This window comes from Pelobates fuscus, chromosome 7, assembly GCF_036172605.1.
Source record: "Pelobates fuscus isolate aPelFus1 chromosome 7, aPelFus1.pri, whole genome shotgun sequence".
NCBI classification, from domain to species: Eukaryota; Metazoa; Chordata; class Amphibia; order Anura; family Pelobatidae; genus Pelobates; species Pelobates fuscus.
The window spans coordinates 189938306-189963021 of record NC_086323.1 but is presented as its reverse complement, the minus strand read 5'-3'; the positions used below and the strand labels follow the sequence as shown (position 1 = coordinate 189963021).

Genomic DNA, 24716 nt, shown 5'->3' with positions numbered 1-24716 from the left:
GTTTACATAATGCATCAGCGTTAATGCCATATAAGAATGGTTTTCTTTTTCCTACCCTGTTAATATAGGCATCTTGTTGAACATGCACCAGTAAAATTAAATACAGAGGTTGGTTCAATGCATTTCGTCCAAATAAACTTGAACTTCCTCAGGAACATAAAATCAATATGTGTAACAATAGCATACAAAATGATATACAAAAATAAAGCAGCCTGACCCTTCTCACCCTCAAGTCCTCTTAAACAGGGTTAGTCCCTAAGTTCATTGGTGGTTTCGTGGGCGTGTGTTTTCTTTCGAAATCCAATGAGTTGTATCACTTGTGGGTCTCCAATCTTCATCTTTCCAGGCAGTTGCGCAGGCGACTGATGTAAATCGAAACCGGAAATGCATTGAATTTAGCACTTCCGTCTGGAGGGCGTCATGACGTGCTGACGTGTTGACGTGTAGACGCACGGACGTGGTGACAGAGTAGGAGGTGCGACACCCATGGGGAGATGTGACCGCGTGTGCAGCGCTGTTTGGCGGCACACGATTTAGATTGATCTTGCATCGAGCCTGCCATTCCCTTGAACTACGCCATGCCTCTCTTCAACCCAACATATATCCGGTCTCTGATATCAATCTGCTAACCCAGAAGATTGGAGCAAAATAGGAGACGTGGAGATATCAAACACCGAAACGGACCGGCAATGTAAGATTTATAATAAGGGAAAAAGAAAATAAGAAAGGAAAAGGAGAGAGAAAGTAAAGGGGGAAGGAGTAATAAATAAAAAATATATATATAATCAAACTATATAAAATATAATCTTATACCGGGGTTCCCTATGAGAGGGGGTTTCCCCATATACTAATAAGGCAGTTCACGATTTACGAGCTGTTCTTTTCTAATACGTGAGGGGAGACACATATTGCCGAGTTGGTTTATGTGCTGCTGATTCAGCTAAAGAGGAGGATGCGAACTCTGGCAATTCCTAATGGGGCTACACAAAAAGATCCGGTTATAATACCGACATGAGATCACCATTAATACCCAAAAGCTATCCAACACTTAAAAGCCAAAAGCATCTTAAAACCGCTAAGAGTAATATCCCAGCTGACCTATATCAGAGAACTGTGGCAGGAATCATTAGGAACGGCTAAGAAAAATTGATTAAAATGTTTTTTGTGATATTGACATCAGATTGAAAAAACAATTTCGAATAAAGCTAAACAAAAAGAGAGATTGCTCTACATATTTTATAATTGAAGCAACCAAACTATAATTTAATCCAATCATGGCCGCTAAGAAAGAGCCAAAATCCTCCACCAGAAAGGAGAAAAAAGAAATTTCACAAGATAAAACTCTCCCTATATATTTTTCCCCTCATCAGAAAACTGACAAGCATTCCGTTACAAAACCCATGATGGATGATACGTCCACAAGTCTAGAGAGCCTAGATCCCGAGGTTAAAAAACTCTCTGCTGACAAAGAGCCTATTACAACCACACAACTACAATCAATCCTCACAGCAAATTTGGATAATATAAAAAAGGAATTGAGTTTCACAGCAGAGGGGATTAAATCTCAGATCAAACTTGAAGTTACGTTTTTGGCGGATAAAATACAGAAGTTTGAGGATCAAGTTAAAGAAATTTATTTCTGTGTAAATAACTTAAAAGATGAGGCGGAGCTTGACAGCCATGGAAAGAAAAAAATGGAGTAATAGGCGCTCTCTATAGTAACTAACGTGCAGGCAGCAGTATACAAACAAGGATTCCCAAACCTTGTGAACAATATACAGAAAAAGGAAAGGTGTATCCCGCGCCTAGTATATTATATGTGCAAAAAATACATACATATATTCTCAAATATATCAGGAAGGAACCGAACCTCAGGATAAAAACAGAGAATAAAACACAATAGTGCAATACAGTAATAAAAAATATTTTTATGGTGGTGAGTACGGCTATATATAATCCACTCACATTTATATGAGCTATAACAGAGCTCAGCTGTGCAGCGCTTGGACGGTACAATCCCCGTCTTGGGATATGTTGTTGTAGTATATACAGGTGCTTCCAAAGTGCAGTATGCGTGGTATATGCAGACAAAAGGAAAAAATAGCAGCCAATAGTGAAGTAAGTCCCAATAATGGTGTAAATAATGAATAGTATTGTACTTACAATTAATAGAGCATGTAACCTGCTCTAGTGTGGTCAGCTTAGGTGGTATAATCCCCACCAAGGATATACCGGATCCAGGAGGTAAAAGAATGAGTATAAAAAGTAACTTTAAAAGTATACTTTAATATTAATACAATATAAACAAAAAACCATAAAAGGTATAAAAAGTAATGTCCCACTTAACGCGTTTCGCCTCACAGGGCTTCTTGACAGCCGACACAAACGGTCGCACTCTTCTAGAGCTCCGAGGACCAAACGAGCAAAAACTGACAAAAATTCACCCAAACGGCTACAGAACCACGGCAACTGCCCCAGGCCCACATCGTAACAAGATGGGTCGCAAAACCACCAAAAAAAACCCGGGGAAAAACAACCCAGGACTCACCATCGGAGACATGTGGCGGCAGGCCCGAGGCGCAAACGAAGCTAACATGGCGGCGCTCCACGGAGGTTGTTCGGACTTCTCCGACGACCTCTCAGGGGAGGAATATCTACCAACCCACACAGCTGGACGACCCTCACCGCCGTCTAACGCCACCCAGGACTCCGCACCGGTAACAGTGGCAATCCTCAGGCAGATGCTGTCGGATCACCACGACGATATCCACAAGGAGATCACAGCGCTGAGGGGGGACCTAAAGGGAGTAACAAGCCGCCTAACTACAGTGGAGACCCTCACCGACACAAATATTGAGGACATTAAAGAACTCAAAAGCACTGTTCTGGAGCTCCAACTACGGCAATGTTCTCAAGAACACCGCATGGCCGAGAACGAAGACGCCAGACGGCGTAACAATCTGAAGCTAAGAGGGCTCCCAGAGAATACAACGGAGGCAGACCTCCCACAGGTCGTCAACCGCTTACTCAAAACGATATTACCGCCGGCGCAGGCAGAGAACATCCACCCAGAAAACATATTCAGGGTCCCCAAGTCACCTAAGGCACCTGCCGGGTCCACCAGAGACACCATACTTGTGTTCCGGAACAGCGCTGACAAAAAGGCGCTACTGGACGCCCTAAGGGGCAAAACGCCCCCGCAGTTCGACGGCAGGGCTCTGAGCTTCTACGCGGACCTCTGCAACGGCACCCTGGCCTGGAGAAGATCCCTTCAGCCACTGACCACTCTCATCCGTCAAAGAGGCCTTAGTTACCGCTGGCGGCCATCCCACACCCTAACGGTCCAACAAGGTACTGACTTACACCAGATACGGGAACCGAGTGACGCAGTCCCACTCTTACAATCTCTAGGCCTAACGCTGGACTCCCTCAAACCACAAAGCCAGACGAGCCAAGTTTCCCCGCGACACAGATGGGACCCAACTAGGACTGTCCCATTTGTCCCTCAAGGCCTCACACAAGACCCATACGCTTCCATCACCACCTGAACTGACCCGCGACTGGCGGCCGCATGGCTCACCGGTCCCGAAGGCAGGCATGGTCACGCGGAACTCCCAGCATACCAAACCACAGCTGCAGTCGGGTCAGTCACTACACAGCCTATCACAACCTACCTGAACTGTGTTTTATGCTCCCAACGTCTGGGGCCACACCGCAAGTTACGCCTCCTGAGGCATGCAGCGGACTTTGGGTGAGAACCCTTCCCACACCTGCCTACACATATATAGGCCTCCGAGCCACGTCTTGCCCTCACATCTGAAAAACAAGACATCCCCACTCTTGTTTATCTACAGTTGTACTTTCCATAATGGTTTATTGTTTTGTTACCCTGCTAGCAACCAGAGTAATTGTGCTTCTTAAGATACCGACCTGTAAAAGAGATGTTTTGTTGTTAGTTTTGTTTTTTGTTTTTTGAGCTCCACAGAGATCTACAATATGCTTATGACAAGACTCTGTGTAGTCCAGCCACCCACAAAAGCGAAGACAGAGGAGGTTTAAATGTAGTCCATAACGATTATCTCTGTGATGCCACTACTCACATATTTAATAGCTTGTGTGGTTATTACACATAATCTGTACGCAATAGTCTCTCTGCACACTGGCACTCATGACGTAATTTACTTTTCATTTCGTTTGAATCTTTGCTAAGCGTTATTATGCTTATTACTATGTGAATGTTAACACAGAGGCAGACTCCGAGGCGTGTGCATTTTTACAGCTCTAAGACTAAATCAGCGACCTCACATAGTTTGACATATATTTTGCTTTTGGGCTACATATTACTTCTCCTGCAAATAATACGTGAAGATGATAGAGCAAATGTTATCAGCAAATGTTACGAGCAGATGTTATATGCAAAAGTAGGATTTCCAGCTACTTAACTGACTGCAACGATGACCCAGCTAGCATGTACCTAGACAGGTGGTTCTCACTACCTACCATAACTAACCTAGCAACGTCGAGCATAAATTGTTATACACCTGTTTAACTTCACTCTGACGATACACTCAGTTAGTTCAACTAGTTAATAATCATACGATACTGTAAAGCGTTACCAAGTCTGGTCAGCATACATACTACAGGGTCTAACATGTATTTCACTGCTGAATATTACTTTCATACCTCAACCATGTACCTACCAAACATAAGCTAAGTTATATGCCACCCCGTCATTACGACCCTAGCGAGTTGACCTGTAATTAAGCAACCAAGCACTAAATTAAGCTACCACTATATCGTCCCATAAAAGCCTGTTCAGCATTTAACTTGTTACTTGTTCTGTTTATTAATACAACAAAATGTGCAATGTCTTCCCATGCCACACTGCTGTTATAATATGTCTACTTCTCTGCTTACACCAGCTATTGTGGCAGTGTAAACATGTTTGTACTCACTATGCTGCACAAATAAATAAAGATTGACAAAAAAAAAAGATGATGCTGAAAAACTAGAACGCAGGATCGTAGATGCTGAATAAAAAATTAACGACTTGGAGGACTGTAGCAGACGAAAGAATCTTCGCTTTAGAAATTTTACCGAAGGCGGAAGACAAGAAGACACAAAACAACTTATAACAGATTATTTTATTGCACTGGGAATCTCCGTGAATGCACACGATCATATAATTGAACACTGTCATAGAATTACAGACCGAAGTCAGTCTCGTCGGATAACCCTAGAGACATTATAGTTCGCTTCCACTCTGAGGACTTTAAAATTTTCATAAGACCCGTATGGGGTCACCAAGCAATAGTCAATGCAGACATTAACCAAAGGTCCAGCATATGATTAAAAACAAACAAACAAAAAAAAAAAAACCCTGTTGGGATTTCGTATCTCTGTTCTATTGTATTTTTTTCAATTTCATCCATTCCCCCAATTTATCATTTGAGTCAAACGTATACAATTTCTCCTTATATGTTAGACTTATCTTTGTAGGATATAACCATCTGTATTTTATCTCAGATTTTCTCAGTATCTGCGTAGCCGTAGAGAGAGTCTTTCTTTTCTGCCTTTTCTCGAATGAAATATCTTGGAAGACTTTTATATTACGGAAACAGTCCGAGTTTAGCTGATTTTCCCTTGTAGATTTCAAAACTGTTTCCGTAATATAAAAGTCTTCCAAGATATTTCATTCGAGAAAAGGCAGAAAATAAAGACTCTCTCTACGGCTACGCAGATACTGAGAAAATCTGAGATAAAATACAGATAAGGAGAAATTGTATACGTTTGACTCAAATGATAAATTGGGGGAATGGATGACTTGGTATAGTCCCCACCAAGGAACAAGATGGTAACCAGGAGCAAAAAATAATAAAATCCAAGTATAGTACAATGGATAAAGACAATTTATTTAATACAAATATATTAAAGAATTAAAAGTCTATGTATAAAGTCTATAAAAGTCCACTTTACGCGTTTCACCTGTAAAGGCTTCCTCAGAAGTGTGGAAGATGTCCTGGTCCCATTCGTTTATATAAGAGTCCTAATAATGATGATTCCTTCCTGGTGTGTGTAATTGAAATTTCCTGTAACCAACGGTGAAACGCACGCGTCATACCGGAAGTGACGCGGCGTGATGGGTCCGAGGTTAAATTTGCGTTCCATATATGGAACGCATACAGAACTACTAAAGTAATGTTGCGTTCCATTGGAGTGACACTTATTTACGACAAGGTTGGGGTTCCTTGTATTGGTTACTGCTGCCATATCATCATTAAGTATATAGCGAGCGCCTAATTCACCCGCGTTCACAGAAACCAGTATGGCCATGCGTTCCACCGTTGATGATACAGGTGCTATATGCGACCCCTGGTGGTAACTGAATAATATATACTATCTAAAATATGGAACATAAGTCAAAGTCCTAATACGAATATGCTAAAAAAGAATAATGATTACTCCCACATAATGGCATAGAATGTATAAGTTTTATGACTTCGTAAATATACAGATAAACAATAGAGACTCTCTTATAATTTAACTTTGATATAACAATATTATTTTCTTGACAAGTGAATTATTTAGGAGACTTTTCCCTGTCTCAGTATAATAGTAATTAAGATGTGAATTAATCTCCTTTTATGTCAGGACGGCCCAGTGGCCCAGCACACAGAATTATGTAAAACACGTAACAAAGACAAACAGTAACAAGGTATTACCGGGCTTAGAATGTCTGGAATTAACGTAATAGAATAAACAGTAATGAGCCGAGGTCAGGAATACAAAAAGGAACAAATACGGAAAGAAAAAAGCTAAAGGGTCAGGGATACCAGAAATACGTGAAGTCAAGCCAAGCCAAGATCAAAAAACAATAATCAGAATCAGGAACGCGCTCTCAGATAACCAACAGGATGGAAATCACGACCATAATCAGAATCAGGAATGCGCTCTCGGATAACCAACAGGATGGAAATCACGACAGGGCACTGAACAACTGCAGGTTTGGGTTTATATAACCCAGTAAATCCTGCTATTGGCTAATTTGGGTCTCATGACCCCAGAACGTGAGTGCAAGGCGAAAACGTGATGCCACACGCACGTTCACATCACTAATGACGTCATTGCGGGCGGCGTTATTATTTATCGCCGTCTTCCAGTGGTTGGCGTCTCTCCCAATGATGGACCCGGCCGACGATCCACAAGTTGCATGGAGGGAGAGGCTCTGGCGGTGAGGTGAGTAACCTCTCCCTCCTTTAGTGCGACCTCGCCAATCAAGCACTGTGGTGCCGATCAGGCACTGTGATAGTGGGACCGCATCGATCAGGTGCAGTCACACTGAGGTGCCGATCAGGCACTTTGCCATTTTAGAAGTGACCAGTAATAAATGTGCTGTAATGCATAATTACTGATTTAATTATTTAAAAACTAATAATGTGTGCTCTATAAAATTAATAAATAAGTGAATATATATAACCACACATAACTATCTTCGTCGTAAAAGTTAATCTCTATTAACTGGTTTAAACGAAGTACAAGTAGAAATGCATCAGAGAATAATGACAGTTGCAAAAAAAGTATGTGAACCCTTTGGAATGATATGGATTTCTGCACAAATTGGTCATAAAATGTGATCTGATCATCATCTAAGTCACAACAATAGACAATCACAGTCTGCTTAAACCAATAACACACAAAGAATTAAATGTTGCCATGTTTTTATTGAACACGCCATGTAAACATTCACAGTGCATACTTTTTCCACCTGCACTGTGAATGTTTACATGTGTGTTCAATATGGCTCTGAAGTATTAAAAATGAAGTCACATTCGCAGTTTAGAAATTGCCCTTCAAGTTTGAGCTGGCTCGAGTGGAGTTTCAATGAATGTCAATGGACGGCGTGAGCTGCAAACAAATGGTCATATTGTGAAAACTATCAGGACTATGGATTAGTCGTGGATATGTTTTGTGGCAGCAGGGATAGCTGAACGTTTTGATATAAGATTTGTGTAGGTGGGCTTGAAAATGAGGGAGTGGTGGCAGTTTAGAAATCATGTCCTGATTTTTCAGCTTTTGCCAGCTCCCACTCTAGTTTTTAACATTTTGCCATTCATTCCAATGGGACCAATTTCGCCACAAGAACGACGATATTCCGTGAACCATTCAGCGAAACGTTCCACAAAGTAATAGCAATACAATCGGGAACAATACGCACGTTTCGGTATATTACTGTCTATGTAGTGTAAAAACTATGGGAGGAGTTAGGGTGGCAAATTTGGCTATAATAATAATAATAATAATATATATGTGAGATAACATTAAGTTGTCTTGCTATGCAAGAACACTTAACAAGCTGTAATTGTTTTGGAAACTCTAGTGTCCCTTTAAATCAAGTTTAAGACTCCATTATTTTATTCAATGGTCGAAATTCCAAAGAAGGCTCATTTACCTTTTTGTATTCTGCTGCCTGGCCACCTATTATTTTCTTTTCACTAAACATTAGTGTACTTTGATGCAATTAGAAAATATAAAAATGAATGAAATTGTTTACCGGTAATTGATAGGTAAAAGATAGAGAGTATCCAATTCATGCAACAACCTTATTTAGGGCATTGGTACGCATACCTTAATTTATGTGGGAGGTAGCGACATGGGGTATGTAATATGTTGAGATATTATATGATGATAACATGTGATATTGGTGCCAAGGAATATTACAGGGAGTGCAGAATTATTAGGCAAATGAGTATTTTGACCACATCATCCTCTTTATGCATGTTGTCTTACTCCAAGCTGTATAGGCTCGAAAGCCTACTACCAATTAAGCATATTAGGTGATGTGCATCTCTGTAATGAGAAGGGGTGTGGTCTAATGACATCAACACCCTATATCAGGTGTGCATAATTATTAGGCAACTTCCTTTCCTTTGGCAAAATGGGTCAAAAGAAGGACTTGACAGGCTCAGAAAAGTCAAAAATAGTGAGATATCTTGCAGAGGGATGCAGCACTCTTAAAATTGCAAAGCTTCTGAAGCGTGATCATCGAACAATCAAGCGTTTCATTCAAAATAGTCAACAGGGTCGCAAGAAGCGTGTGGAAAAACCAAGGCGCAAAATAACTGCCCATGAACTGAGAAAAGTCAAGCGTGCAGCTGCCAAGATGCCACTTGCCACCAGTTTGGCCATATTTCAGAGCTGCAACATCACTGGAGTGCCCAAAAGCACAAGGTGTGCAATACTCAGAGACATGGCCAAGGTAAGAAAGGCTGAAAGACGACCACCACTGAACAAGACACACAAGCTGAAACGTCAAGACTGGGCCAAGAAATATCTCAAGACTGATTTTTCTAAGGTTTTATGGACTGATGAAATGAGAGTGAGTCTTGATGGGCCAGATGGATGGGCATGTGGCTGGATTGGTAAAGGGCAGAGAGCTCCAGTCCGACTCAGACGCCAGCAAGGTAGAGGTGGAGTACTGGTTTGGGCTGGTATCATCAAAGATGAGCTTGTGGGGCCTTTTCGGGTTGAGGATGGAGTCAAGCTCAACTCCCAGTCCTACTGCCAGTTTCTGGAAGACACCTTCTTCAAGCAGTGGTACAGGAAGAAGTCTGCATCCTTCAAGAAAAACATGATTTTCATGCAGGACAATGCTCCATCTCACGCGTCCAAGTACTCCACAGCGTGGCTGGCAAGAAAGGGTATAAAAGAAGAAAATCTAATGACATGGCCTCCTTGTTCACCTGATCTGAACCCCATTGAGAACCTGTGGTCCATCATCAAATGTGAGATTTACAAGGAGGGAAAACAGTACACCTCTCTGAACAGTGTCTGGGAGGCTGTGGTTGCTGCTGCACGCAATGTTGATGGTGAACAGATCAAAACACTGACAGAATCCATGGATGGCAGGCTTTTGAGTGTCCTTGCAAAGAAAGGTGGCTATATTGGTCACTGATTTGTTTTTGTTATGTTTTTGAATGTCAGAAATTTATATTTGTGAATGTTAAGATGTTATATTGGTTTCACTGGTAAAAATAAATAATTGAAATGGGTATATATTTGTTTTTTGTTAAGTTGCCTAATAATTATGCACAGTAATAGTCACCTGCACACACAGATATCCCCCTAAAATAGCTATAACTAAAAACAAACTAAAAACTACTTCCCAAAATATTCAGCTTTGATATTAATGAGTTTTTTTGGGTTCATTGAGAACATGGTTGTTGTTCAATAATAAAATTAATCCTCAAAAATACAACTTGCCTAATAATTCTGCACTCCCTGTAGTTCCCCATTCAAATTAATATTAAACTGCACTCTGCCGTATATATCCTTTTGAGAATATTGCAGAAAATTCCCCTTGCCTAATACGGGTCATATGGACCCACACTTTTTTTTCCATTCTTTCTTTCAGTGAGTCAAATTACTTAGATAAGTATACAGACTTGAAACTATCAAATAATCAAACTGCCCTCAAAATGAAATGCAAAGACTGTACAGATACTTCAGTTTCATTTTATATTTGAATGTGTTGTATCCACATTTTGGACTTTAGATACCCATTTGATTTCATTCCTCTGGGTAAGGATCATGAATGGTTATCATGAATACACCATGAATACACCAGAAAATATACAGACAGATATTAGGTACTATACCACACAGAAATTCCTGTTAGACCCATATGAATGCTGTCTTCTCAAACTTTACTCATGTGTGGCCCTTAACATCCCTTTTATGTAAACACACTTTGTAGAAGGGCTTGACCCCTTAAGGACTGAGGCAGTTGTACAAGTTCAGATCAAAACAAAAGGTAAACAAAACTTTGAATTTGCGCTATATGTCTGTTCAACCATAATTCCCCTCTTTTATTTTAAGAACACCCACACTTATTATATATCATTTTTTCAGGGAAAACAGGGCTTCTAATTTCATATCACATATTTAGCTATGAAACATAATTTAATATGAATAAAATATAAAATACATGTGAGAAATTAAAAAATGTTATTAATCTTTTAGCTCTGCATGGCATTTTAACTGTGAATGTCATTATATGGTTAGCTGTTACTGCAATAAAGTACACATATTTGTATTCAGCGATGTCTCATTAGTAAAACAGTACCCCCTATGTACAGGTTTTATTGTGTTTTGGAAAGTTACAGGGTCAAATATAGCACGTTACATTTTTCAGTTTATACACATTGAAATTTGGCAGGTTGGTTATGTTGCCTTTGAGACCAAATGGTATCCCAGAAATGAGAATTACCCCCACAATAGCATACTATTTGCAAAAGTAGACAACCCAAGGTATTATAAATGGGGTATGTCCAGTCTTTTTTAGTAACCACTTAGTAAAAAAAAAAGCAGATTTTGGCCAGTGTTTGTGACTAAGTGGCTACTGAAAACAACTGGACATACCATTTGCAATACCTTGGGTTGTCTACTTTTGTAAATGGTATGCCGTCATGGGGGTAATTCTCATTCCTGGGCTACCACACAGTCTCAAAGGCAACATAACCAATCTGGCAAATTTCAATGTGAAGGAAGAAAAATACAGTGGGTCACATAAAAGAAAGCTCAAGAAATATGGGCTGCTTCACACAAACGAGTGACTAGAGAGAAGTACAAAAGTGTAAATATACAGAAGTGTGAGCGCTCAAAAAAAAATTCAACAGAGTAAACACAATAATATTTAATATTTAATATATATGTATAAGAAATACATGTATGAAAGACTAGCTCAGTTCTAAAAGAATCAATCATATAAGTAACAGAGTAAAATATAACGCTTGCTAACCAAATTCTGTGGACTTTCTGCCTGGGTGCTATTTAGTTCTAACAGTATTTTGATATTAATAAATAAATATATATATATATATATATATATATATTGATTGATTGATATCAAAATACACTTAGAACAAAATTAAATATATATATATATCAAAATACACTTAGAACTAAATTACACATGTATATATATATATATATATATATATATATATATATATATATATATATATATATATATATATATATATGTATATATATAATTTTTATTTATTTTTTTAATTATTTTTACTTTATATTTTTTTACTTATTTTTACTTATTTATCTCTATATTTTATGTTATATAAAATGTAGAGATAAATAAGTATATATATATTTCTAAAATCAGAGTTGTGGTGGGGAAAAAAGTGTGGATGCACTGTTAAAGTGAGATTTGATTTCTGTGGAAAAAGCAAGTCTTATGGCTTGACTGGTGTGTGTATTTGTGTTTAGCAATGTAGTACCTATACTATATATATCTATATAGTTAATAAATATATGTATTTTAAAGGACCACTATAGGCACCCGAACCACTTCAGCTCAATGAAGTGGTCTGGGTGCCAGGTCCATCTAGGGTTAACCCTGCCTGCTGTAAACATAGCAGTTTCAGAGAAACTGCTATGTTTACATATGGGTTAATTCAGCCTCTAGTTGCTGTCTCACTGACAACCGCTAGAGGCGCTTCCGCACTTCTCACAGTGATTTTCGCAGTGAGAAGACGCCAGTGTCCATAGGAAAGCATTGAGAATGCTTTCCTATGGACTGGCTGAATGCGAGCGCAGCTCTTGCCGCGCATGCGCATTCAGCCACTGACGTCGGAAGGAGGAGGAGAGTCCCCAGCGCCGAGGGAGCCTGGCGCTGGAGAAAGCTGAGTGTATAACCCCTTCCTCTCCCTTCAGCCCAGCGGGAGGGGGGCCATGAGGGTGGGGGCACCCTCAGGGCACTATAGTGCCAGGAAAACAAGTTTGTTTTCCTGGCACTATAGTGGTCCTTTAAAAAAAAAAAAAATATATATATATATATATATGTGTGTGTGTATATGTATATATACGTAGATCATATATATATATATATATATATATATATATGTATATAAAACACATATATATCTGATCTAAGTATATATTCTTTATTACTAACTTTTTAAAACTTTTTAAAACTTTATTACAGGCACTGGAGTGGGGACTGCCTGTCATTCCAGGCAGGCCCCCTGCAGGCACAGCTTTGGACAGCTATTCTGTCCTTTTGATCGCAACGCCTTCACAATCACATGGCCCGGGAGGGCCGGATCAGGTGCAGGGGGCCTGCCTGGAATGATAGGCAGTCCCCCCCCCCCCCCCCACCCCCCCAGTGCCTGTACAAAGTTTTAAAAAGTTTAACACGGTTAGTAATTACAATATATATATATGTGTGTTATGCCAGGAAAGTCCCCCCATCGCGATCATCAACAGGGATCGGCAGCGAGCAGGTAAGTACTAAGGACTATGCTGCCTGACGGCGTTTAGGACCAGGTCTCCTAAGGATGGCATAATACACCCACTGTCCTTAAGGGGTTAAAACTTGTCAACTGTATTATTATAATTATTATTATGATTATTATTAGCATTTATATAGGGACAACAGATTCCGTGGTGTTTTACAATATTATAAGAGGTGAATTTAACTATAAATAAGACAATAACGATAGGTTGAAGAGGACCCTTCTCAAACGAGCTTACATTCTATAGGAAGTGGGGTATAGAACACAAGAGGACTGGAGATAGCAATCAAACAAGGTGGGAGTGAAGCAGAGCTGGAGGAGAGAGTAGAATCACCCATGCTCTAACTCCAGATGATCCAAAGTAGTATTTCATTGGTAGGTAGTGAATCGAAGTTACACATATCTATCTATCTATCTATCTATCTATCTATATATCTATATATCTATCCTAATCTAATCAGATGTGTTTTTAATTCTAGGTCTTATGATACAAATATAATAAAACAGTCCACTATCTTTATATATAAGGAGTTAATGTTGCACTTACCATTTAGTGTACGTTCAATATGATCACATATTCTTCAGCAACAAATACTTTCCTGTGCTGGCGATCACACTTCCTCAAACAGAAGGAGAAATGCTTGTGCTGATGTTTGTAGACCTTTTTGAAGAATGATTCTCAATTAAGGAATGGGCTGGCCATATTGCAGAAGGCTATGGAATAGGGAGGAACCAAATGTGAAGCGTTGGATTTACCACAAGCCTCACAGATATATTTGGGAGCGTGTGGGTATCTCACAGGGTTATTCACTAAAGGAAGAATTGAACTGGAAATATTGTCTAAATCATCTATGTAGATAGTTAGATAGAGACAGACAGACAGACAGACAGAAAGATAGATAGATAGACAGACAGACATACAGACATATAGATAGATCATAGGCGTGCGCAGCCTATTGCATTAGGGTGTGCACCCTAAAGCACAAACACACGTCGCATGTATATGTATGTATGTGTATATATATATATATATATACACACACACACACACACACATGTACATACACTGCAGTGTGTGTGTTTGTGTGTGTGTGTGCTGTTAGTGTGCTGTGTGAGGGTGGTGTGAGGTGCTGTGTGTGTAAGGGTGCTGTGTGTGTGTGTGTGAGGGTGCTGTTAATGTGATGTGTGTGTGAGGGTGCTGTTAAATGATGTGTGTGTGAGGGTGCTGGTAGTGTGCTATGTGGGTGAGGGTGTTTGTGTGTGTGTGTGTGTTTGTGAGGGTGCTGTTTGTGTTTGAGGGTGCTGTTAGTGTGCCGTGTGTGAGGGTGTTTGTGCGTGAGTGTGTTTGTTAGGGTGCTGTTAGTGTGCTGTGTGAGGGTGATGTGTGTGTGTGTGTGTGATGGTGCTGTGTGTGTGAGGGTGCTGTTTGTGTGATGTGTGTGGGTGTCATGTATTTGTGAGGGTGCTGTTTGTGTGTGTGTGTGTGTTTGTGAGGGTGCTGTTAGTGTGCTGTGTGTGAGGGTGTTGTGTGTTTGTAAAGGTGCTGTGTGTGATTGTGAGGGTGTGGTTAGTGCACTGTGTGTGTGAGGGTGCTGTGCGTGTGAGGGTGCTGTATGTGTACTGTATGTGTGTGGGTGCTGTTTGTTTGCTGTGTGTGTGAGGGTCCTGTGTGTGTGCTGTTTGTGTGAGGGTGCTGTATGTGTGTAGGTGCTGTGTGTGTGTGCTGTATGTGTGTGTGTGCTGTATGTTTGGAGGGATTGTGGAGGTGGTGGCAGATTAGTTAATATCCCCCCTCCCTTTTTACCTTATGTAGGGAGGGGGGATCCTTGCAGCCATGTGCCATCCATGGTGGTCCATTGGAGAGTGAACTCTAGCCTGCGGGGCTAGAGTTAAATCTTGCGAGATCTGAGCGTTGCCGCTGTCTAGAGCTCCCTGGGTTCTCTCCTGCCTCCCTCCATGCTGCTGTGGGCCGGTGAGGTAGATCTTTGATCTCCCCGCCGGCCCATGGAGGCTTAGAGCAGAGCTGGCACTCAGATAGTGCCAGCTCTGCGTGAGCCGACAGGGGAGATCCGGAGATGACACATGCTCAGACACACACACATACACTCACAGACACACACACATTCACAGACACACACTCATACATTCACAGACACACATACACTGACACACATACACACATACACTCACAGACACACACATTCACAGACACACACACACACATACACACTTACAGACACACACACATACATTCACAGACACACACACATACACTGACACGCATGCACTCACAAACACACACATACTCAGACACACACACAGACACACACACACACACACACACACAAATTATTATTTTTTATTAAAAAATGTCCTACCTGGAGAGCTGGCGTGGACATGTTCCTGAGGTCCAGTGGGTTGGTTGCCTGTCTCCATATCAGACGCGGCTCCTGGCATCAGCAAACGGTGCGGCGCGAGGGAGCAGAGAGCACACAGCTCCCTCGCCGTGTCTGATCTGGAGACATGCACCCCGGGGGGGGGGGTCCATCACCTCTTGGCCCCTCCCCCCGTGACAGGGAGTACACGGGGTGGAGGAAGGGGTGCATTTGGGGGCGCTGAGTGCCTGCAGGAATAGCGTTCCTGCTCAAAATAAGTGCAGGAAGACTCAATCCATAGGCGTGCCCGGCACACCCCGTGAGCATGCACGCCTATGAAATAGATAGATAGATAGATAGATAGATAGATTTTGTTTACTTGAAGGTTCAAGCCTAAATCATAGATACACCAATAGCTCAAGATTTAGACATCCCCAGTGCTGTTCCAATAGGTAGGACAAAGATAGGATAGGACAAAGTCTGAGCTGTTGATTGTGGATAGGGGCTGGGATCACTTCCATGGTAAAAGTACAATCACCCAACATTCAATCTACCTTCTTTGTTGGATACTATTGATGTGATAACTGTTAAAAGGGAAGAGCTAAAAACTAATGGTTTTAAAGGGATAAACTCCAAGCACCATACCCACTACAGTGCTATGAGAACCAAAGCAGTGCAAGTGCATGGTGGCTCACTTAAAACATGCTAAAACAGTTTGACAGATTATGCTGGGACTCCTGACACCATACCCACTACAGATACCTACAGTAGTTATGGTGATTGTAACCATGCAAACTGGGGAGACTGTATAATATTAGGGTATATCAAACAGTAATACCTGTTGGCCTTTAACTTCCTTTCTTTTCCCATATGTAAGAATACTTCAATAGATTCATCAGATGCCCTCCACAAGACACACTTTCTATCAACACACAATCCCAGCTCTGTAAAACCCTATTAAAAAAAATTATCAGAAGCTCTAAAGCATTGTGGAACCCAGCTCTTTAAAATTTGCTATAGGGGAGATAGGTTTTATATATAAAGTCTTTTACAGTATTTCTTGAGCGTTTGAGTGAACAAAGCAATGTTAATGCATCGTATAGATTTTGGACTAGGTTATGGTGTCCATTTCTGCATGCTTCATTTTGTACATTATTTTTAACCCCTTAAGAAAGTTAGGGTGTGCTATGCCATCATACAAAACGAAGGCTTTAATGCCTTTAGGACGGCATAACATGCCCTAATGATCGTACCCTCCTGGGTGTCGGTGTACTTGCCTTCCACGCGAATCCAATCGGGGGGACTGCCTGACCACCAAGGCAGTCCCATTGCATAAAATCCCGCCCATTCGTGTCATGTGATCACAATGACACTGCAATCACATGACTAGATCAGCTGGATTACATAACTGGTTGCAGGGAGATCTCCCAACTTATAATTAGTAAAACCACATAACTATGGGGAAAAAAATACCAAACCATACACATATCATTGCTATATTGATGATATCTTCATAATTTGGACTGAAAGCGAAGAAAAACTGATACAGTTCCATGACTCTTAACATTCCACTAGATCTGTATATTTTCTGGACACCACTGTGACATGTAACAATGGCACAATCCACACCTGTCAGGATTATATTGATCCAGCACGCAGAATAGTATCACACCCTAGAACTAAGGGTAATGTCTTTCTGGCCTTAGAATGGCCGGACTTAACGTACCCGAGAATAGTCAGAAAACTAGCCAAGGTCAGGGACACAGAACGAGACACAGCGATAAGGAAAAGCCAAACGTCAAGGGCACCAGAAATCAGGGAAGTCAAACAAAGCCAAAGTCAAAAACCAGAAAAAACATGACCAGGAACACAATCTCGGATAACCATCTAAGGGAAACCACGACAGGGCAATGAGCTAAAGAATATGTGACTTTAAATAAACCTCTTGCCGATCCAATTTGCTGTACTTAGCCCTTGATTTTTGCCACATGGAAACGAAGGATACGTCTCAACACCTTGGTTTACAGAAAACCCACAGACAGGTGCAGTTACCTTCACAGCTCCAGCTTCCACCCCTCCCATACTAAACAGGGTATCATCTACAGCCAAGCCACTAGGTACCATCGCATATATACTGATACAAATGACCGTAATTCCCATTTAAATGTACTCTCCCAATCGATGAGACAGAAAGGCTACAAACAATAAACTATTACTAAACAAATCAACTCTGCTGTAAAAACTCCACTCACGAGCCTGCTGCAGTACAGAGAGAAACAAATATCTACACTTGTGGCCACCTACAACCCAGCTCTTGAGGAAATACAGAAAATCATTAAAGACCTACAACCAATGTTAACAGAAGATGATACTCTGAAAAACATTTTCTCTGAAACACCCATTTTGGCCTTCAGACAACCACCAAACCTATGACAAAAATGATTCAATAGGAAGCTGTGCACTGATGGGAAGAGTAAAGAAAACGGGACAAGTCAATGGTCAATGCAAAAAACCTTGCTGCAAACTGTGTCAGCACATATGCACAGACACCACAGCCACACACAACAATAAACCCTACAGCATTAAATGTTCATACTCCTGCACATCCAGCAATGTGGTATACATGATTCAATGCACCAAATGCCACCTCGGATGCTACATCGGGGAAACCACTCAGCAATTAAATGGCAGAATGAATATGCACAGACATTCCATTAAACACCACAAAGAAGAATCACACTGCACTCCTGTGGGACACCCAGTGGCGTACATACCAGGGTCGCGGCTGCGACCGGGCCCGGCCCACCAGGGGGCCCGGCCACCCCTGCGACCCGGTATGTATGTCACTTGGCCAGCCTCTTCTCCTGGGGGGCCCAGGAGCCGGCCACCTCCGGGCCCCCCGAGGCTGGCCCTGCTGTCACCCGGCTGGCCGGTCCTGCGGGCGCGCGAGGGAGCACTCTCCCCTGAGTGCTTCCTCTTCAGCTCCCTCGCGCACCGCAATGATACCGGAGCCGGAAGATGACGTCATCTTCCGGCGCCGGTATCAGTACGCGGCGCGCGAGGGAGCTGAAGAGGAAGCACTCAGGGGAGAGTGCTCCCTCGCGCGCCGGCCTGCTTGCCTGCCCGCCGGGTGACCGGCACCCCAGGAGCCCAGCAGCACCACTGAACCCCAGGGAATCCCCTCAGCACTCCAAAAGGTAAGGAGGCTGGGGGGATTAAAAAAAAAAAATGTGTGTGTGTGTGTGTCAGACCTTCCGGCATTCGCTAACCGTGGACTTCCGGGTAGACGGAGCGCGGCCACTCCCCCTCCTCTGACGCGGTCGCTCCCAGGATACATAGGGAGACCGCGTCAACACCACAGTGCTGGATCAACTTGAAAGCTCCCGCGAAACTTCAAAACTGAATTACCTATTACCTCTACTGTGTATCGGACCCGGACTGTTTAATCGTTTACCCTCCTTCTCATCTCCTACGACCTCGGAACTGTTTTGGATATTCTCTTGCCTGCTGTAACTCGATCCACTGTGGGAATCTATCTCACCAATTTGGACTATCACTCCTACAAAAGCTAAGTAAACAAATTGGCTCAAGCTGGATAATACCTATCTTACTTCTCTGCTTACTCACTATCATCTCCACCTAAACTAATAACTTTGTTTCCAACAATTACTAATCAATCAACTGCCACTTATTATATCTATTTGGGAACTCCTCTCTGGTTGGACTAATTCTGCCTTATCCTAAACCCACTGCAACTCTGCTGCTGCTTATTTTCTGCCAGGAATTAAAGAGACAGTTCAATTTGATTATTTCTTTATTTAAAGCAATAAAACATTCTCAGTTTCAGTTATCTGCAGTTGTGTTCCATCTTGTCAATAATTGAGCGTTACAGATTGATCCAGCCCTCTAATGGATCCAGCAGATCTCACTTCTGAAATCACTAGATTGAACCAAAGAGTGGATACGCTTACTCAAGGCATGCAAGATCTACAGATCACCAATGAACGAATCCTTACTTATGTAAGGGACTTGCAAACACATACTCCTCATACAGTTACACACTCGGCTAGTGACCCTGCTGTCTCCAACCCCGAAAAGTTTTCTGGAGACAGGTCCCAATACCGAGAATTTATCAATTCCTGCAAATTGTTGATTGCCTTAAAACCTAGATCATATCCCACCGAAAGATCTAAGGTTTGTTCTGTTATTTCATTTTTAAGAGGTGAACCCATGGCCTGGGCTCATTCCTTTCTGGAGAATGATGACCCCATATTGGATTCTCTGGATGAATTCTTTGAAGCCATGTCTCTTCTTTACGAGGACCCTAATAAACAAGCGACTGCAGATCTAACCATTAGAACACTGCAGCAAAGAAACAGGCCTGTCGAAGATTACATTGCTGAATTCAAACGATGGGCACCAGAAACTCAGTGGAATGACATAACCCTACGTAACCAGTTCCGTATTGGGTTATCTGAAGCTGTCAAGGATGAACTCTCCAGAACTGAACTACCTACTACACTGAACACTCTGATCCAACTGTCAATCAGCATTGACAGACGACTTAGGGAAAGAAAAGCTGAGAAATCACTCACTAGCTCCCTATGGAAAAAACCCTTCACTTCTTCAAGGGCACCTGAGAAACCTATAACTCCCACAGAACCTATGGACATAGGGGTTTTGAGAAGTCCTCTTACTCCAGAAGAGAGAACCAGAAGAAGACAAATGAACCTCTGCATGTACTGTGCTTCACAAGAACATGTGGTCCCCGAATGTCCTCTATTGAAACGTCCCAGAGGCGGTAAGCATGGTTCTACCACGACTGTAATGAGTGTACTTCCTTCTAAACCAACCTCTCATTTCTCCTCTGTTTCTCTCATATTACAGTGGGACAAAGAAAGAATTAAGACTGAGGCCATTATTGATTCCGGTGCTAATGGGGTGTTCCTGGACTCATCCTTTGTTACAAAAAATAAAATTCCTTGTGTTCAAAAACGTAATTCCGTCTCTGTCAGAGTTATTGATGGCTCCTTAATATCCTCGGGGCCCATTCGCTTTGAAACTGTTCCTTTAAGAACTACTACTAATTATATCCATTCTGAATTTCTTGTTTTTGATGTTATAAATTCTCCTCTTTATCCAATTATATTAGGAATCGACTGGTTACGGACTCACAACCCCCATATTACATGGGCTCCTTTCTCTCTCACCTTTAACTCTGCATATTGTAAGGGAACATGTCTCCAACACATCCCCATTTTACAAATTACTGAAGAATCCACTATACCTTCCATCTATTCTGAGTTCGCCGATGTATTCAGTAAAAAGGAAGCGGAGACACTTCCTCCTCATCGACCCTATGATTGTCCGATTGACCTTGTTCCTGGTGCTCCTATCCCTTTTGGACACATTTATCCTCTCTCTGAATCAGAGTTAAAAACCCTCAAGGAATACCTGGATGAAAACCTCCGTAAGGGGTTCATTAGACCTTCCTGTTCACCAGCCGCTTCCAGCATGTTTTTTGTGAGAAACAAGGACCAGACCATACGCCCCATCATCGATTACAGGTCTTTAAATAAAATAACTATCAAGAATCGTTACCCTCTTCCCCTGATCAATGAACTGATCGAAAGATTAAGAACACACAAATTATACGCAAAACCAGAAAAATGTATTTTTGAAGTCAATGAAATCACCTTTTTGGGATACGTTATCTCCCCTCATTCAATAAGCATGGATACCTCCAAAATAGATTGTATTGTCAATTGGTCTACTCCTACTAATACTAAGGACTTACAACGTTTTTTGGGATTCGCCAACTTCTACAGGAAGTTCATTAAAAATTACTCCAATGTTGCTCATCCACTTAACCTGCTCAATAGCAGTAAACGTTCCTTTGCTTGGAACGAAAAGGCTCAAGCAGCCTTTGATGAATTAAAACGGAGATTTACAAGTGCCCCCATTCTCCAACTCCCGAATCCTGCTTTTCTCTACGTCATGGAAACAGATGCTTCTGACACAGCTATCGGGGCTGTCCTTTCTCAACACCAAACGCCTCAAGATCCTCTCCATCCAGTAGCTTTTTTCTCACGATCTATGTCTCCTGCTGAACGAAATTATCCTATAGGAGAAAAAGAATTATTAAGTATTAAAGCAGCATTCGAAAACTGGCGACACATACTTGAAGACACACACACTCCTGTAATTGTTTATACTGACCACAGGAACCTTGAATATCTTCATTCTAACAAAACTCTCTCTGCCAGACAAGTAAGATGGAATCTTTTCTTTGCCCGGTTCAATTTTCAAATTATCTACAGACCTGGATCCAGAAACAAAAAGGCAGATGCCCTGTCCAGAATTCACCAAGATCTTCCTGTAAATGGAACTCCCCCACCTAAAATCATAGGTATCATTTCGTCATTATTAGATGACATTAAACATCTTAAGGAAGAAGATCTTGAACTTCCCAAACAAAACAAGCTATCAAAAAAGGACGGTATCTACTACTTCAAGAAAAGGTTATATATTCCTCCCTTATTTAGGAATAAAATACTCTCCTTGATTCACGATTCCCCTTTGGCTGGTCATCCTGGTACAAAGAAAACACTGGAGCTGTCTAAAAGATATTACTGGTGGCCTCGCCAGGACAAAACCATAGAATCTTATGTCAAAACCTGTCCAACCTGTCTGAGATCAAAATCTGATCATCATCCACCATTCGGTCAATTATTAAGCCTACCTATCCCTGAAAGACCTTGGCAGTCTATTTCAATGGACTTTTTGGTAGAACTCCCTCCTTCGCAACATCATAACACCATTCTAGTAGTGGTAGACCGTTTCACCAAAATGTCCCATTTTATTCCTTTGAGAAAATTACCCTCTTCATCAGAACTTGCCAAAATATTCATCGACAATATAGTGAAACTCCATGGACTTCCTGAGGAAATCATTTCAGACAGGGGAACACAGTTCACCTCCAAATTCTGGAATGAGATGTGTTCCTCCCTCAGTATTCAACGTAAATTGTCTTCAGCCTATCATCCCCAAACCAACGGACAAACAGAGAGAGTTAACCAATGCGTTGAACAATACTTACGGTGTTACTGCTCTCACTTACAAGATGATTGGATCACATGGTTACCAATGGCTGAGTTCTCATACAACAACTCTGTACACGCTAGTAGCAGAATGACTCCATTCTTTTCAAATTTTGGGTTCCATCCCTCTTCATTTCCTGATCAAGGGCTTCCTTCTTCTAATCCCTACGTCTCCAACCATAACGCTTTCATGTCTGCCCTCTTTCTCAAGTTACGTGATAACCTTAAAAATGCATCATGTGCTCAGAAAAAGTTTTTCGATACTGGTAGACGACCTCCCCCTACTTACAACGTTGGTGATCTCGTATGGCTCTCTTCAAAGAACATTGTCACCAACCGTCCCTCAAAGAAACTGAGTTCTCTCTTTCTTGGCCCTTTTCGTATTTTGTCGATTATCAACGAAAACGTGGTCAGATTGAAACTTCCGCCTACCATGAAACTTCATCCGGTCTTCCATGTGTCCTTGCTTAAACCACACCACTCCGACCCTTTCCTGAGGGATGTTCTTACCACTCCTGATCCCATTCTGGTACAAGGAGAAGAAGAATACGAGGTCCAGAGGATCCTGGATTCACGAATCCATCGTGGTTCCTTACAGTATCTTATTCGGTGGAAGGGCTACGGAGTTGACGAAGATTCCTGGGTGTCGTCCTCCGCGGTACATGCTCGTCGACTTATCAACGCGTTCCATGCTCGCTACCCGTCCAGACCTCGTTGACAGCATCCGGTGGCTGCTTCTTATGGGGGGGGTTCTGTCAGACCTTCCGGCATTCGCTAACCGTGGACTTCCGGGTAGACGGAGCGCGGCCACTCCCCCTCCTCTGACGCGGTCGCTCCCAGGATACATAGGGAGACTGCGTCAACACCACAGTGCTGGATCAACCTGAAAGCTCCCGCGAAACTTCAAAACTGAATTACCTATTACCTCTACTGTGTATCGGACCCGGACTGTTTAATCGTTTACCCTCCTTCTCATCTCCTACGACCTCGGAACTGTTTTGGATATTCTCTTGCCTGCTGTAACTCGATCCACTGTGGGAATCTATCTCACCAATTTGGACTATCGCTCCTACAAAAGCTAAGTAAACAAATTGGCTCAAGCTGGATAATACCTATCTTACTTCTCTGCTTACTCACTATCATCTCCACCTAAACTAATAACTTTGTTTCCAACAATTACTAATCAATCAACTGCCACTTATTATATCTATTTGGGAACTCCTCTCTTGTTGGACTAATTCTGCCTTATCCTAAACCCACTGCAACTCTGCTGCTGCTTATTTTCTGCCAGGAATTAAAGAGACAGTTCAATTTGATTATTTCTTTATTTAAAGCAATAAAACATTCTCAGTTTCAGTTATCTGCAGTTGTGTTCCATCTTGTCAATAATTGAGCGTTACAGTGTGTTAGTGTGTGTTTTACTGTGAGTGTTAGTGTGTGTGTTAGTGTTACTGCGTGTGTTAGTGTGTGTATTACTGTGAGTGTTAGTGTGTGTGTTAGTGTTACTGTGAGTGTTAGTGTGTGTGTTAGTGTTACTGTGTGTGTTAGTGTGTGTTTTACTGTGAGTGTTAGTGTGTGTGTTAGTGTTACTGTGAGTGTTAGTGTTTGTTTTACTGTGAGTGTTAGTGTGTGTGTTAGTGTTACTGTGAGTGTTAGTGTGTGTGTTAGTATTACTGTGAGTGTTAGTGTGTGTGTTAGTGTGTGTTTTACTGTGAGTGTTAGTGTGTGTGTTAGTGTTACACACTAACACTCACAGTAACACTAACACACACACTAACACTCGCAGTAACACTCAGTGTGTTAGTGTTAGTGTGTGTGTTAGTGTGTGTGTTACTGTGAGTGTTAGCGTGTGTGTTACTGTGTGTTTTACTGTGAGTGTTAGTGTTAGTATGTGTGTTACTGTGAGTGTTAGCGTGTGTGTTACTGTGAGT

The 24716-nt window shown here is 41.7% G+C and overlaps 1 protein-coding gene across 1 annotated transcript in view; it reads right to left on the bottom strand.

Moving 5' to 3' along the window:
- LOC134569259 (P-selectin-like) overlaps positions 1-13971 on the bottom strand; it is a 133159-nt gene extending 119188 nt beyond the window's left edge. The window contains exon 1 of the mRNA XM_063428174.1: positions 13858-13971. Within this exon, the coding sequence (XP_063284244.1) occupies positions 13858-13860 (3 nt within the window). The 5' untranslated portion in view covers positions 13861-13971. The remainder of the gene's footprint in view (positions 1-13857) is intronic.
- Positions 13972-24716: the final 10745 nt, after the last annotated feature.